The sequence below is a fragment of the Astatotilapia calliptera genome, chromosome 3 (genome assembly GCF_900246225.1).
Source record: "Astatotilapia calliptera chromosome 3, fAstCal1.2, whole genome shotgun sequence".
Taxonomy (NCBI): Eukaryota; Metazoa; Chordata; class Actinopteri; order Cichliformes; family Cichlidae; genus Astatotilapia; species Astatotilapia calliptera.
Genome location: NC_039304.1, coordinates 49,736,965 through 49,753,722, shown reverse-complemented (window position 1 = coordinate 49,753,722; position 16,758 = coordinate 49,736,965). Strand labels below are relative to the sequence as shown.

The 16,758-nt window shown below is 41.6% G+C and overlaps 1 protein-coding gene and 1 pseudogene across 2 annotated transcripts; both read right to left on the bottom strand.

Annotated features, from left to right (window-relative positions):
- Positions 1–16,758, bottom strand: part of LOC113015543 (neural cell adhesion molecule 2-like) — a 298,755-nt pseudogene that overhangs the window by 97,518 nt on the left and 184,479 nt on the right.
- Positions 6,468–11,313, bottom strand: LOC113019663 (zinc finger protein 329-like). Of its 2 annotated transcripts, none has more exons than XM_026163447.1 (7): positions 10,978–11,313; positions 10,087–10,167; positions 9,173–9,314; positions 8,916–9,031; positions 8,423–8,649; positions 8,098–8,204; positions 6,468–7,789 (listed from the first exon to the last, which is right to left on the bottom strand). In XM_026163447.1, exons 1-7 carry the CDS (start codon positions 11,228–11,230, stop codon positions 6,520–6,522), a joined length of 2,196 nt encoding a protein of 731 aa, XP_026019232.1. In that variant the 5' UTR covers positions 11,231–11,313; the 3' UTR covers positions 6,468–6,519. The 2 variants fall into 2 exon arrangements, with proteins under 2 accessions (XP_026019232.1, XP_026019233.1); XM_026163448.1 differs by having other exon boundaries at positions 6,468–7,786.

Genomic DNA, 16,758 nt, shown 5'->3' with positions numbered 1-16,758 from the left:
GGTTGTTTTGAACAAGTATATCAAACTGTAAGTATGATGTTTGGTATATAGTATTATATATTGCATGGTATTGATATATTGCACTGTTTGAGGTGCTTCGTATATAAAAGTAGTAAACTGTGTACACAGTGTTTGGTGTGACAGAGCTGTTGTCACTGAATCACAGGTTCAGATGTTTCAGCCTCATAATCAACAAACACGTTTTCAGAGACTCGAGGATTTGACCTTCCAAAAGTCTCAGACATGTTTTAATGAGCTCTCACAGTCTGCAGCCAAACAGGTCAAATTATAAAGAACAGCTGGATCAACCCAACATGACCTCTGACCCCGAAGCAGCTGTTAGACCTGTGTATTTAAAAAAAATATGATTTTTTTATGGTGAAAGCAAGATTCCAGACTGCAGTTTTGGTCAGATCATGTTTTTAAATAAAAAGCAGAAAAATCAACATTAACATTTTCTCACTTTATAAATGTTATGAATGATTTTTTTCATCTAATCTCCTGAACTAGAAGAGGACACCTCACAGCTGTTTCTCACCTGCAGGTCAGCCAGGAGGAGACAGAGATGAACTGTGAGTCGGACGATCTGAGGACAGACAGAAACTCTCCTGAACATCCAGCAGTCGACTCTGATGATCATCATGTTCAGACTCGGACCAACAGTGTGTGTCTGTGCTGTCAGTGACTCTGAACTACAGTTTATTCATCTTGTTCATGAGATTTACTGACACAAAGTCAAACTGTGTTACAAACACACATGAATTTCTGATCTCAGAGTCAGTGAGTGTTGGAGCTTCAGGTTAGACAAATTAACTATTTTATGTTGGTGTGATTGTTTATTAGCTTCATGTGACTTTTTCTTCTTTAAGTACAGTCCACTGGAAAACACTTTGTATAAAAATCATCTCTTTGGCTGACATTGTTTTTAGTTTGTAAACCAATCTTACCCAATTTAACAGATTGTACAAACTGTTAACGTCTCTCTCTGATCCTGCACTGAGAAGTTTGACAACCTCTTCAACTTTTCTTTAACATGACACACACTTCAGCTCAGATTTAAACTGCTTTGACCTTTGACACCAGCAAAACATCCTGAACAACTTTGCTGGGTTGAGACCTGATTACTTTTCATAAACAGACCCATAAGACTCAAAAATATGAAACATATTGTCACATTTATACTGTTGTATAGATGATGCAAACTTTTGTACACTGATGCTCTTTTGGGTGAAGTTTGACTCATTTGTTTAGATGGATTTTCAGATCCACCAGTTTGGCTCAAGTTAGAAACATTGTGGTTTTAGGGAAAATTGCCACTCATAATTTATAAATATACACATCATGTTTGTGTGGATTTGTAATGAGACAGCAGTGTCGGAGGTCACAGTCATCCTGTTGCCCACAGAAACAGACTGTGAATTAGTAAAGTAACACATGGAGCGCATGAGGAACAAAGGTCATACATGTATCTCCTGAAGTGGATTCTGGGTCTCTGACTTCCTCCCACAGTCCAAAGACATCAACGGGTGTTTTTTATTTATCCGTGTATGCTGTGTGTTAATGTGTGGTTCCTACAGAACTTAATGGTCAGTAACACTAACATGTAAACATGAGTACATCACATCAGCACATGAAAGAACAACAGTGTGGCATTAATATTACAGCAGTGAGGACAGTGTGATGAACTGATGCTCTGATCTCTGGTCTGACCAAAGCTTTAACTCCAAACATCTCTCCACTGTTAGAGCTTCTGCACTGTTTCAGGTTCAAATCATGGTTCATACTTTCATGGCCTGATGGTGTGACGCCTCCACCTACATCACTGAACTGCTCCACTTCTGTACTCTTCTCTCTGTGGCCTTCTTGAAACGTCCTCTTGGTGTTTGTGGGGTTTTTCTCAGTTCATGTGTGCCTTATAAGAGTTTGTTTTTTAAAGACAATGACAATCAGTGAATTGTGCCGCACTTGGTGGTGTTTGTAATTCAACTTGACTGAGGTTAAATTTCTTTTTTATAATGGATTTAATTTGTTGATATTCTAAAAAAATTTTCTTGTTGATCCCATATTGTGCAACTAGTCTGTCAAATGGGATCAATTCTGTTCCCTCCAATATATGTTCTAAGTATTTAATTCCTTTACAACTCCATTCTGGGAAGTTAATCATATTATTGTTTTGTAATATGTCAGGGTTATTCCAGATAGGAGTACGTTTGCATGGGATTAGTGAAGACTCCGTTATTTTTAGAAACTCCCACCATGCTGTCAGAGAGGAGCTGATGTTGATACTTTTAAAACATTCATGTCTTTTGATGTTTGAGCTAATAAATGGTAGGTCTGAAATCTCTAGATCCTTGCATAGTGCCTGTTCAACATCTAGCCAGGGCTCATCTAGGAAGGTATGTTTTGACCATTCTGAGATGAACTGAAGCCTGTTGGCTAAGAAGTATTGGTGAAAATTAGGCAGATCTAATCCTCCTCTATCCTTGGTTCTTTGTAGCGTTTTTAAGCTGATACGCGGGGGTTTATCTTTCCAAAGGAATTTGGAAATATATGAATCTAGAGATCTGAACCAATCTTGTGATGGTTTGTTAGGGATCATCAAAAATAAGTAATTTATTTTTGGCAAGATCATCATTTTTATAGTGGCGACCCTTCCCATGAGTGATATGGGTAAAGATTTCCATCTAGTCAGATCGCCTTCTACTTTCTTTAGAAGTGGGATGTGATTTAATTTAGTTAAGTCTGAAAGCTTAGGAGAAACATTAATACCTAAATATTTAATATTTCCTGATTGCTGTGGGGCAGAGGAAGAATTATGGAAGAAGCAGTTAATGGGGAGAACTGTAGATTTTGGCCAGTTAATTGAATAATCTGAAACTCTTGAAAACCAGTTTATTAGAGTAATTACCTCAGAGAGGTTGGTTTGTGTGTTTTGCAGAAAAATCAACACATCATCCGCATAGAGACTGATTTTATGTTCTATGTTCTTACATTTTATGCCCTTAATTGTTGTAGCCTGTCTAAATGCTGCTGCTAGAGGTTCGATAAAAATTGCAAAAAGTGAAGGGAAGAGTGGGCATCCCTGCCTGGTGCCCACTCTATCTATCAGATTCTATCAGATTGTCAATTGTGGCCTGTGGAATGTTGGTCCACTCCACTTCAATAGCTGTGCGAGGTTGTTGGATATTCGTGGGAACTGGTACACGCTGTCGTATACGCCGGTCAAGCACATCCCGAACATGCTCAATGGGTGACATGTCCGGTGAGTATGCTGGCCATGCAAGAACTGGGACATTCTCGGCTGCCATCTGCCCTGAACAATGTTCAGGGCAGATGACCATGATTCATCCGTGAAGCACACACCTCTCCAACGTGCCAGACGCCATCGAATGTGAGCATTTGCCCACACAAGTCTGTTACGGCGACGAGCTGGAGTCAGGTCAAGACCCCGATGAGGACGACGGGCATGCAGTTGAGCGTCCCTGAGACGGTTTCTGACAGTTTGTGCAGAAATTGTTTGGTTGTGTAAACCAATTGTTCCAGCAGCTGTCTGGGTGGCTGGTCTCAGACGATCTTGGAGGTGAACCTGCTGGATGTGGAGGTCCTGGGCTGGTGTGGTTACACGAGGTCTGCGGTTGTGAGGCCGGTTGGATGTGCTGCCATATTCTCTGAAACGCCTGTGGAGACGGCTTATGGTTGAGAAATGAACATTCAATGCACGGGCGACAGATCTGGTTGACATTCCTGCTGTCAGCATGCCAATTGCACGCTCCCTCATTGCTTGTGGCATCTGTGGCATTTTGCTGTGAGACAAAACTGCACATTCCAGGGTGGCCTTTTGTTGTGGGCAGTCTGAGGTACACCTGTGCACTACTCATGATGTCAGATCAGCATCCTGATGTGGCACACCTGTGAGGTGGGATGGATTATCTCAATATGGCAGATGTGCCCACTACCACACATTTGGACTGATTTGTGACCACTGTTTGGGAGGGATGGTTATATTGTGTATCTGGGATGAATTTTAGGTCTCTACGTCCATCCCATGGGGAATGGGAGCAAAAACAAAAGTGTTGCGTTTATATTTTTGTTGAGTGTATTAGGCAAATGAGTATTTTGTCCACATCATCCTCTTCATGCATGTTGTCTTACTCCAAGCTGTATAGGCTCCAAAGCCTACTACCAATTAAGCATATTAGGTGATGTGCATCTCTGTAATGAGAAGGGGTGTGGTCTAATGACATCAACACCCTATATCAGGTGTGCATAATTATTAGGCAACTTCCTTTCCTTTGGCAAAATGGGTCAAAAGAAGGACTTGACAGGCTCAGAAAAGTCAAAAATAGTGAGATATCTTGCAGAGGGATGCAGCAGTCTCAAAATTGCAAAGCTTCTGAAGCGTGATCATCGAACAATCAAGCGTTTCATTCAAAATAGTCAACAGGGTCGCAAGAAGCGTGTGGAAAAACCAAGGCGCAAAATAACTGCACATGAACTGAGAAAAGTCAAGCGTGCAGCTGCCAAGATGCCACATGCCACCAGTTTGGCCATATTTCAGAGCTGCAACATCACTGGATTGCCCAAAAGCACAAGGTGTGCAATACTCAGAGACATGGCCAAGGTAAGAAAGGCTGAAAGACGACCACCACCGAACAAGACACACAAGCTGAAACGTCAAGACTGGGCCAAGAAATATCTCAAGACTGGTTTTTCTAAGGTTTTATGGACTGATGAAATGAGAGTGAGTCTTGATGGGCCAGATGGATGGGCCCGTGGCTGGATTGGTAAAGGGCAGAGAGCTCCAGTCCGACTCAGACGCCAGCAAGGTGGAGGTGGAGTACTGGTTTGGGCTGGTATCATCAAAGATGAGCTTGTGGGGCCTTTTCGGGTTGAGGATGGAGTCGAGCTCAACTCCCAGTCCTACTGCCAGTTTCTGGAAGACACCTTCTTCAAGCAGTGGTACAGGAAGAAGTCGGCATCCTTCAAGAAAAACATGATTTTCATGCAGGACAATGCTCCATCACACGCGTCCAAGTACTCCACAGCGTGGCTGGCAAGAAAGGGTATAAAAGAAGAAAAACTAATGACATGGCCTCCTTGTTCACCTGATCTGAACCCCATTGAGAACCTGTGGTCCATCATCAAATGTGAGATTTACAAGGAGGGAAAACAGTACACCTCTCTGAACAGTGTCTGGGAGGCTGTGGTTGCTGCTGCATGCAATGTTGATGGTGAACAGATCAAAACACTGACAGAATCCATGGATGGCAGGCTTTTGAGTGTCCTTGCAAAGAAAGGTGGCTATATTGGTCGCTGATTTGTTTTTGTTTTGTTTTTGAATGTCAGAAATGTATATTTGTGAATGTGGAGATGTTATATTGGTTTCACTGGTAAAAATAAATAATTGAAATGGGTATATATTTGTTTTTGTTAAGTTGCCTAATAATTCTGCACAGTAATAGTCACCTGCACCCACAGATATCCCCCTAAAATAGCTAAAACTAACAACAAACTAAAAACTACTTCCAAAAACATTCAGCTTTGATATTAATGAGTTTTTTGGGTTCATTGAGAACATGGTTGTTGTTCAATAATAAAATTATTCCTCAAAAATACAACTTGCCTAATAATTCTGCACTCCCTATAGTTTAGTGGTAAGGAACAGCTACAGTCAAACTGTAGCTCACAAACATAAATGATTTTGAGACTCGTTGTGGTGGAAAGCACCTCCACTTCCTGCCCTAGTAGATACAAGCACCGCAGCAGGTAATGCTGTTAGGGCTGCTGTGATGAAAGACGCTGTATGAATACAGAGGAGTTCTGGGTGGCAGCAGATGTTTGGCTTTTTTTAAAGCTTTTTACTGGTTTTTGTTATTCTGACTGCCCACTTTTACAATTATATGCTGATCTAAAGTGTACATTTGAGCCCTGAAATTGATGGGGGGTTATGGTCCAAGAGCACCCGTGAATTTTGAAAAACCTTGAATTTTGGATGTGGTAAAACAAAATGATTTTATAGTTTAAACCCTGAATATATAAATCTGGGGATGCAGGACTTTAAGAACAAAATGAAAAACACTCGAGATAGCTACATGTATGATGTGGGAACGCTGGACTGCATCTGCTGGAGATGCAATTAAGAGAGATGAACAACGCTCTCGGATTGGCTACTTTCAAAACCCCGCCTCTGAGTACACTGGCATTTCAACACTCAAAGGTGCGTTTTCCTTTAAAACAACTGCGGAGTCCTTCAGTAACTTAGGTCTTGATGCCCAAACAAATAACGATTTAGTAGAACTGTTGATCACCAGACTACATGTTTGCTGTAAGTGACATGATGATCTAAGAACCACGTGTTTTAGCACAAAAAGTTATAAAAAGAAGAAAAAAAAATCCACAACACTTTTTCCAGTTTAAAAAAATGAAATATAAAGTTCACAGATTAAAAAACAAAAAAACAAACTGTATCTGTAAGTATATTATGATAAAAAAAAAAAAAGTTGTTGTTTTCAGTGTCGTTTAGGTTGTGGATGGACTGGGGACAGAGTTTTCCTCCACCTGGTGGCTCTTCATGTGCGTTTTCAGACAGTGGCTCTGGGTGAAGGCTTTTTCGCAGATGGTGCACTGGTACGGTCTCTCTCCGTTGTGGGTCCTCATGTGGACCCTCAGGTGTTCCTGGCGAGAGCACGCCTTCCCACAGATCGCGCACACAAACCGTTTGATGCCCAAGTGGCTCCTGATGTGGTTGGTCAGGTAAGTCTTGCGTTTGAAGAAACGGCCGCACTCAGAACAGCCGTACGGTGCCTCACCAGTGTGCACTCGCATGTGACCCTTGAGTTCGCCGTTGGACACGAAGCCTTTGCTGCACACGCCGCAGATGTGCGGCCTCTCGCTGCTGTGCGTCTTCATGTGAGTCATCAGGCTGCAGTTTGACAGGAAGGATTTGCAGCAGACATGGCAGAGAAAAGGTCGCTCCCTGGCCATGTGGATCTTCTCGTGGGACTTCAGGATGCCGGAAAGTTTGAAACGCTTCCCGCAGATTTGGCAGCCATACGGCCGCTCTCCAGAGTGAGTGAACTTGTGGCGGGTCAAAGATCGAAGGTCACAGACAGACTTTCCACAGATATTGCAGACGTATCTGTCTTTGCTGGTGTGTGTCTTGCTGTGAGCTTGGAGCTGCGCCTTCAAACCAAAGGATTTTGGGCAAATGTCACATTTGTGTGGTTTCTCTTCCACATGGACCCAATGGTGAACATTCAGACCAGACATGTAAGCAAAGGTTTTGCTGCAAATCTTACATTTGAATGGCCTGTCTCCTGTGTGCAGAGAAATGTGGCTGTTAAGACCAACGATGGAGAAGAAAGATTTCCCACAATATGAGCAGTCGTGAGTTTTCTGGTGAATTCTGATATGTCTCTTTAACTCATCCACAGATTCAAACTGCTCTCCACAAACTCCACAACCACCCTGTGGCTCCTCCAGGTGACTCCAGGTGTGTTTGATCAAGCTGCCCAGGTTCAAGTACCACACTCCACACACTTTACAGGCTATTTTACTCTTCTCTATCTCCTTCATGTCACTTTTGCGCACTTGTTTCTTCATCTTTTTTGTCACCTGGAGCTCAGAAACAGGTTTAAAGCATTTGTCTACAGCCAAGGCTTTGTGTTCATCTTTGCTGTCCACTTCCCTCTCACAGGCCTCTTCATCTGTTGGCAGGTCTTGCTTTTGTGATGTTGTGCTGCTGGCCAGCATGTCCACACTGGGACTGTCTGTATGCTGATCAGAGCTGCTGTGGAACAAAACGGTTAAAGTTAAGTTTTTAAGTACTGAGCGTCTGTAAATAAAAGCCATAGGTTTCGTCTACTTGCAATAACTAAAAACAACAAACTTATCCATTAGAGAACTTGAACCACAGAATTTTGGGTTTGGTATTCGTTAGATCAGAATTTGTTCCCTCAGTAATTTTTTAAATTTCATTTTTTTCATTGAATTATCACAATCCAGCGTCTAGATTTACATCAACATTCTAGAGTCTTGTTTTTGACATCGTTGGTCAATCAAGAGCACACAAATCCTTATACCTGTTTTTATTTTTACCTTGACTGGAGTTCAGCTTCATTGTTTTTTGTTATGTCAGCATCGCTGGATGGACAGTCATCGTTTGTTGGTGAAGCGGGAAACTCTTTCTCCCCCTCCTCACTAGTCTGTAAGAGTTCATTTCCAAATTATTATCAGCACTTATGTTAACTGAGAGTAAAATAGCTAAAATTTCTTTAACATTTTTGTAAAATCTTAAAGTGTACATTTAAATCACATCATGATTGTTACATTTTAAATCTGTTATTGTGGTATAAAGAAGCAAAATTATCAAAATCCTACCAATGTCAGAGGCAAAAGCAGCACAAACAGGTACAGCGTCTACCTTCAGGCGGATGTAGAGGGCAGAGTTTCCAGTAAACATGTGGATCTCCTCTGGAGTCACAATCTTCACTTTCAGGGGCTGGAGCCTCCGGCTTCTGTCAGTTGTGAACAAGTCAAAAGGTTCATCATCTGCCAGCTGAGGAAAGGTGGACTTCAACAGGTCCAGGAAGTCAGCTTCCTGTAGACCAAGAGGGCACTTCAGGTCGTGTGCTGGGAACTTCTTGAATACTGGAACAGAAGAAATTCATCTTAAGATCAATAGTCCTTAGGCAGTCAGTAAAACCAAACCTTGCCCTAGTATTCATTAGTTCAAGTGATTAGTTGGCCAGTCTTTGACTATTTCTGATGATAAATAATGTAATTAAATATTTTTGTAAGCATTGGAAAATGCTTTGAATTAGGAACAAAGAAAAAATGGTATTAATAGCACGGCTAACACTGTACCACATAACAGACAAATACAAAACCTTAATGACTAACATTTCATTTCATACCCGTCTTAGAGAGCACATTGGTGTGAGAGTCCTCCAGGATGCGGACTCTGAGATCTATATGGTTCTTTATGTCACTGATGCGAGGTCTGCCGGGCTTCTTCCTGATAGTCGGAACTCTGGCGAAAATGCAGGAACTAAGTCAGTGTCATAAAAGACTATAAAGCAAATGCAAATAAACTTGGGGACCATCCACATATTGTTGGCCATATCACAAACTTCTACAGTTTGTTGTTCCTTAAAGTGGTGTTTTTTCTAACCTTGACGGCATTTTATAATCTGGGTCCTTTAGATCTTCTCGTTTTTGTCGGGAACTTGTTGGTTGCACCAACTCCTGCTCCTCTTCATCGTCATCAATGTCGTCGTACCAAAGCAGGGCCAGGCTCTCAGTGTCCTTCACACCTGGATACATCAGAATTCACTTTTTGTTATGGTTTTTAATTTGAATCATATGAACGACAAAGACACAATACATGTGGTTTAGTCAGTTTGCTTTAGTAATAATTTGATTAATTGAACTCGCCTGGCGCACAGTATATAAGCACTGCACTCACTTTCATGCCCTCTTTTCACTCCCACACAAGCGGCAGCTTAGGTGAGTTTGATTTGTAGTTCTCAGTTTAAATCTTTATTTAAGTTAATGACTTAAAGTCATTAACTTAAATGACTTGTTTTCTCTTTCAGAGTTTAGCAGTCCATGCGTGTCTTCCTTTAAGTTACTACTGATTACACTAAAGTAAACCGACATATACGGCAACTAATTGATAGCAGTTTTCTTTGCATTCTGACCAGATGAGGCCATGGTGATAAAAAATAAAAACTTTGAACCTCCTTATTAACACACAGTAGGAGGCAAATTGTTTCTAAACAGTCAGGCTGACTTTTGACCGACTGCTGGTGACAAATTGGTGATGTTTGCAAATAACTCGAGGCCAACTTACAAACATGGACAGACTGCCAACATGTTGCAATTAATCTTAATCAGTCTGTGCCAATAAGCGGAACTCATCTGGTTGCCAACTGGTTGTATTCTGGATATATACCTATATATGGGGTTACCCATGTTATGGGGTGCCTGTGTCATTTTGCAATATTCTTTATAAAAGCCTTGAACTACCCCCCCCCCCCACAAAAAAAAAGAAAAACAATTAATGGTAAGACTGTTCAGACGTACCTGTCTGTTGCTTGGGCTGTTGCTCCTCTCTGTCCTCAGGCACGACTTCCACCTCATGCCTCTCCACATCAGGCTGTAGGACTTTGTGTTTTTTGGTCAAAAAGAACATTTGATCAATATATCAGCTTTGTGTGACTGTGGTGTTTGACTGCAGCTCCGAAGACCCTCCTTCCTGTTGATCATTGTTTTTATTATGTAAACCAATAAGAAAACATTAACTCTAGATTCCAAAAAGACAAAACAAAACAAAGAATGACAATCTGGGATAAGAATTAGACCAGATTCTTATGCTCTCAAGGATAACTACATTACGCCCAGTGGCATATCTTGTGAGAAGAAGGGCGTGGTTACGGGTTATATGGCCTGTTGCTACATGCTTTTAAGAGTCTGTACAACAGCCATGAGAGCGTGGATAATAAAAAGCAGTAAGTCAGATTGCACGCTCAAGAAGAGTTTAGTTGGGTGGTCTCAGATGTTTTCTGTTGGCGACCTCCATCTCACTGGAACAGCCTGAAGCAGCAGAAATTCTAATTAGTCCCTCAAAGTCTGAGGTCATGGCACTAAAAAAATGTATGGAATAACCACTCCAGGCTGAAGGTTCTACCTCAAGTAGAGGCTTCATACACCTCAAGGTCTAGTTCAGGGAAAAAAAACAAAAACAAAAAAAATTAATCATCAGCTCTTCTCTACATTTAAACTGAGAGAGATTTATGCCGAATTGCAAATAACGCTAATATTATTTTCCCTGCATTCACATTTTATTGTAATTACACATCTGTATGTTTAACAGCTTGTAAACGTAAAATCAGCGATTTTTAAACGAAGTTCGGCAAATTCTAAATTTACAAATCAGCTTTTTGTGGCTGCGAGCAGCTTTATTTGTCCACTCACCTCTTTTCTCCAGAGAGACGTTAGGCTGCAGAAGCTCCAGCAGTCTCCTCTGACGGCCGATCTCTCGCCTGAAGCCCGCAGCCTCCTCCTCGTAGTCGGCTACAGTCCTCTCCACCACCGCTAAGATCTCGCGGGCGGCTGTGCTCATTTTCTCGGTGACGATTCCTCTCAGTATGTCGCTCTTAGACATGTTACCGACGCTGTCGACCGGCTCGGGGCCGCCGCTGCTGCCGCTCTTCATCCAGTAAAACATGTTTGTTTGTTTTCTCAGCTGTGTTTTGATGAAGACACACTACAGCGCAGGGTGCGTTTCCGGCGGATTCTGGTGCAGCTACAAATTGTGTCCGGAAAAGAAAATCAGTCGTTATTTAGTTCCCCTGCTGGTCTGACTTTTATCAGTAAGACTGATGTCTGCTGTACATTTAAGATGCTGGTGAAAATCATGGCATTATAGTAAAGTAAGTGAAAAGCATTTTTAATGTAGCACCTTTGAGGACAAACATCATAACAAAAATGGTTAAATGTTAGAACAAAAAGTTACCCAAAAGCAAGCTTAAAAAGATTATATTTTTAGCTGCTTTTAAAACAAATCACCAAATTCATAGATCTCAAGCTTCAAAAGCTCTGTCTCCTCTTTTAGCCCTCAGCATTGGATGATGCACAGTCTGCAGTGACCTCGGAGACCTTTACATTAGGGACTTCTGTCCAATAGCACAGCACTGACAGAAGCACAGCATGTTATACAGTGGGGCAAAAAAGTATTTAGTCAGCCACCGATTGTGCAAGTTCCCTCACTTAAAATGATGACAGAGGTCAGTAATTTGCACCAGAGGTACACTTCAACTGTGAGAGACAGAATGTGAAAAAAAAAATCCATGAATTCACATGGTAGGATTTGTAAAGAATTTATTCGTAAATCAGGGTGGAAAATAAGTATTTGGTCACCTCAAACATGGAAAATCTCTGGCTCTCACAGACCTGTAACGTCTTCTGTAAGAAGCTTTTCTGTCCCCCACTCGTTACCTGTATGAATGGCACCTGTTTGAACTCATCATCTGTATAAAAGACACCTGTCCACAGCCTCAAACAGTCACACTCCAAACGCCGCCATGGCCAAGACCAAAGAGCTTTCGAAGGACACCAGGAAAAGTATTGTAGCCCTGCACCAGACTGGGAAGAGTGAATCTACAATAGGCAAGCAGCTTGGTGTGAAAAAATCAACTGTGGGAGCAATCATCAGAAAATGGAAGACATACAAGACCACTGATAATCTCCCTCGATCTGTGGCTCCACGCAAGATCTCATCCCGTGGGGTCAAAATGATCATGAGAACGGTGAGCAAAGATCCCAGAACCACACGGGGGGACCTGGTGAATGACCTGCAGAAAGCTGGGACCAAAGTAACAAAGGTCACCATCAGTAACACACTACAACGGCAGGGAATCAAATCCCGCAGTGCCAGACGTGTTCCGCTGCTGAAGCCAGTGCATGTCCAGGCCCGTCTGAAGTTTGCCAGAGAGCACATGGATGATACAGCAGAGGATTGGGAGAATGTCATGTGGTCAGATGAAACCAAAGTAGAACTTTTTGGTATAAACTCAACTCGTCGTGTTTGGAGGAAGAAGAATACTGAGTTGCATCCCAAGAACACCATACCTACTGTGAAGCATGGGGGTGGAAACATCATGCTATGGGGCTGTTTTTCTGCCAAGGGGACAGGACGACTGATCCGTGTTAAGGACCGAATGAATGGGGCCATGTATCGTGAGATTTTGAGCCAAAACCTCCTTCCATCAGTGAGAACTTTGAAGATGAAATGAGGCTGGGTCTTCCAACATGACAATGATCCAAAACACACCGCCCGGGCAACAAAGGAGTGGCTCCGTAAGAAGCATTTGAAAGTCCTGGAGTGGCCTAGCCAGTCTCCAGACCTCAACCCCATAGAAAATCTGTGGCGGGAGTTGAAAGTCCGTGTTGCTCGGCGACAGCCCCAAAACATCACTGCTCTCGAGAAGATCTGCATGGAGGAATGGGCCAAAATACCAGCTACTGTGTGTGCAAACCTGGTAAAGACCTATAGTAAACGTTTGACCTCTGTTATTGCCAACAAAGGTTATGTTACAAAGTATTGAGTTGTATTTTTGTTATTGACCAAATACTTATTTTCCACCCTGATTTACCAATAAATTCTTTACAAATCCTACCATGTGAATTCATGGATTTTTTTTTCACATTCTGTCTCTCACAGTTGAAGTGTACCTCTGGTGCAAATTACTGACCTCTGTCATCATTTTAAGTGGGGGGACTTGCACAATCAGTGGCTGACTAAATACTTTTTTGCCCCACTGTACATACATTGTAACCACAGCGGCCCTGGGGCGCACTGACAGAGGCGGGGCAAAATGAAAACAAACTACAAACTGCTGAGCTGTTGAACAGCTGATCCAGCGTTTAGTCTGAGCTGCAGTCAGTCACACAAACGGGTTGAACAGGATGTGTTCTGTGCAGCACCTGCATGTAAAACAGAAGCAAAGCTGTTCCTGTGAAATGAAACTGAAAGCCTCTCTGAGCGTCTCCCTGTAGAAAATGGAGGCTGAGCTCAGTCAGATCACTCAGCCTGCAGACAAATGGAGGCGTGTTTGAGACGTGCAGATAAACAGTCAGCTTTGTGTCGTCCTCTGAAGGCTCAGGGCCGTCCTGTTGTCATGTTATCAAGTGCATGACGGCTCTCTGCACACACTTTGAGTCCTTATGCACATTTTCACGAGTCCTCATCTCTGTGGACCTGAAGGGATTACCCACAGTTCATAGTGCTGTGATGGTGAAAGCATTAAGAACAAGGATGGAAAATAAATAAATAACCAAACTGAAGGTTCAGAGGAATGTAGCTCATCACAAATGCTTCATGATGAAGTTTTCACAATGATGAATAATTTGATTATTTTACAGTTTCTTCCTGTAAAGTTAGAGCCTGAAAACAGACAAAATCAATCAGTAAATGTCAGATCACACGACGAGGTCTGAGGCACCACGACAGTTAGCATCACAGCAGAGGTGACAAAGTGCTTTCTGTGGCCTGTTTATCTTCAGTTCTTTGAATTTAATTAGACATTAATTTCATTAATTAGAATTAATTTCAGTACATTAAACATTAGCAGAAGGATGGAGGGCGTGCTATATGTATTTCTTGCACTTGCACAAACACAAACAGCAGCTCTTCTTGTTTTTGCCACTCAATCTAGAAGAGAATTTAGATCAAGAAATTTCCACGATCATTATGATTTGATTTGATTTTATAGGAAATGCAGTTTGACGTGTTTCCAATACTGAGGATGAGGATACACTATAAAAAATTTAAAGCTATACTGTTAGTTTTCCTGTCTTGTAAAAAGTAAAGATTTTGTTCATGCACAGAAAATGAATATTTTTCAGATTTCAATGGACTTTCTGTCATTTTTGTTTTGTTTTGTTGGGGTTAAAACGATGCCACCTTAAAATGAAACTGAAAAATAAATATTGACATTAAGACAAGAAAAAAGTTTTCACACTTACATCTTTTTTTTTTCTTTTTTGCTTACAGTTTTTTTTTCAGTTTCAGTTTGCTGGCACTGTTTTGGCGTCTGGGGGCACGATTGTTAATAACAAACACACAAATATTACATCTTTTGAATCTGTGATGACATGTGACAATATGATGAAGTTCACATGATGTAGCTTCTCTGCCAACAACACAAATGAAAGAATAAATAATTTAAACCAAAGTAAGAGTTTATTGTTCAAATACAGAGACACTCTCACACTGACCTTTGTTGTTTGTTCTCTGTCCTTCATACAAACATTTGGTGCTTACAGACTCTGTGAACACTGAGTTTTCAGGCTTTTCTAATGCTGTGTGAGCAGCAGGAAAATACAATCAGAGCATAAACACACATACATACAAGGTCAAAGACGAGTAGCTACACTTTTTAAACGCAATAACTGATCAGTGATGTGAAGTCAGCGAGTACCGAGGTGAACTTTTCTTATCTTTGAGATCTATTGAAACAACTACATTAAATCATACTGCTGAGTGACAACAATAGCGTTATCTAAGGTTAGAGGGTTACCTAGGCAACCAGGGATGTGCATAACCATCTGTCAGCTACAAATTGATGCATGAACGATGGGATGAGTTCATACTTGGATGTAATTTTAGTGAAACAGCTGATCGAGGATTAGTGTTGTTGAGGTTTTGTGGTCCACAGCTCACACTCACATAATGAGGTCATATTTGATCTTATAAACAAAAACACTGATCCCAGGTCTGTAACACTGTTCATGGATACTGAGGGTAAACAACACACACAGCTCACAAAGATAAAGAGAAAACTGAAACCAGATCTTGATGATTGAAAGATTCAGGTGTGAAAAACTTCATAAATATGTAATCTGAGCTCAAAATGATGTAACTACAGTCAGTGGAAACAAAACCATCAAAGTGAAAAATGTTCAAGTGTTCATTTCATTTGTTTGAAGAGTTAAAAGTAGGCGTGCACAACAAAATGTCTCAGTGAGCTGTGTCACACTCAAAGTCAGAGCTTTCTGTGTCAGAAAGAGGCTAAATCACCATGGTAACTGATGGTGAAAGATCACCTGGTCAGGAGCATTTCATGTTCAGAGTTTTGTTTTTAAATCAGCTGTTAGAGCCACGTTTTCACTGTGATGTCGATTCTCTGCTGGAGGAAATGTTTCATATGTGCAGCTTGTTAAACTGTAACTTACTGAAGCCACTGAGTGAAGCTAAACTGCACATCACACTGTTACAATGTACCTGTATTCATGTAGTGGAGACATTAGTGAAGTTATCAGTGAGTAACGTCTCTGATTGGACTGGGTGGCGCTCACAGGGACCATTTTGTGTAGAAGAAAAGTCACATGGTACATGAAACGCTCCTTTTCATCTGAGCGTGCTCAGAGCCTGAAGCAGAGAAAGGTGATAATCACCACGGTGATACCTGCTGTCTCTGACTGCAGTTTCAGGTTTAGTTGAGCCAGCTAACACAAAGAAAGCCTGACTGTGTTGAAGTTGATTTGTAGTCACAGCCCTCTGGATGTTCCAGTTACTATGAAATGTAAAGACTGTTTTTAAAGATGAAACTCGTCCACTGAGATGAGCTGTCAGCAAAAACAGAAGCAGCCATTAAAGATAAAACTGAAATAAACCTACAGTGCTGTGGGCCTGCTGTCTGTGCTCAGTTCATCTGTTTCTGCAGGATTTTAAACACTGACAACACCCAGAACTCTGAACAGCAGCAGCAGACTCAAAGCTGGAAAAACCTCTGAGACATTTTAAACCTGCTGCACTTAAACAGGAGGCTGGTTTGTTTCCTCACTCTGCGATTGTCTACGTTTGTAGATCAAAAAACCAACAACAGCAACAACAACAAGAAGCAGAGCAGAAACTGACAGACCAACAATCAGTGCAACAGATCCATCCTCCTTCTCTTGTCCTCCTGTCTGACCTGCAGGTGAGAAACAGGTGTGAGGTGTCAGGTAGGTGATGAGTGAAGAACAGAACAGAATCCATTTCCTCTTCAAACTGCTGTCAGACATTATCTACTGCACTCTGATCCAGAGGTGTGGACTCGAGTCACATGACTTGGACTCGAGTCAGACTCGAGTCATTAATTTTATGACTTTAGACTTGACTTGAAAAAATGTTCTAAGACTTGTGACTTGACTTGGACTTTTACACCAATGACTTGGGACTTGAACTGGACTTGAACCGGTTTACTTGAAAAG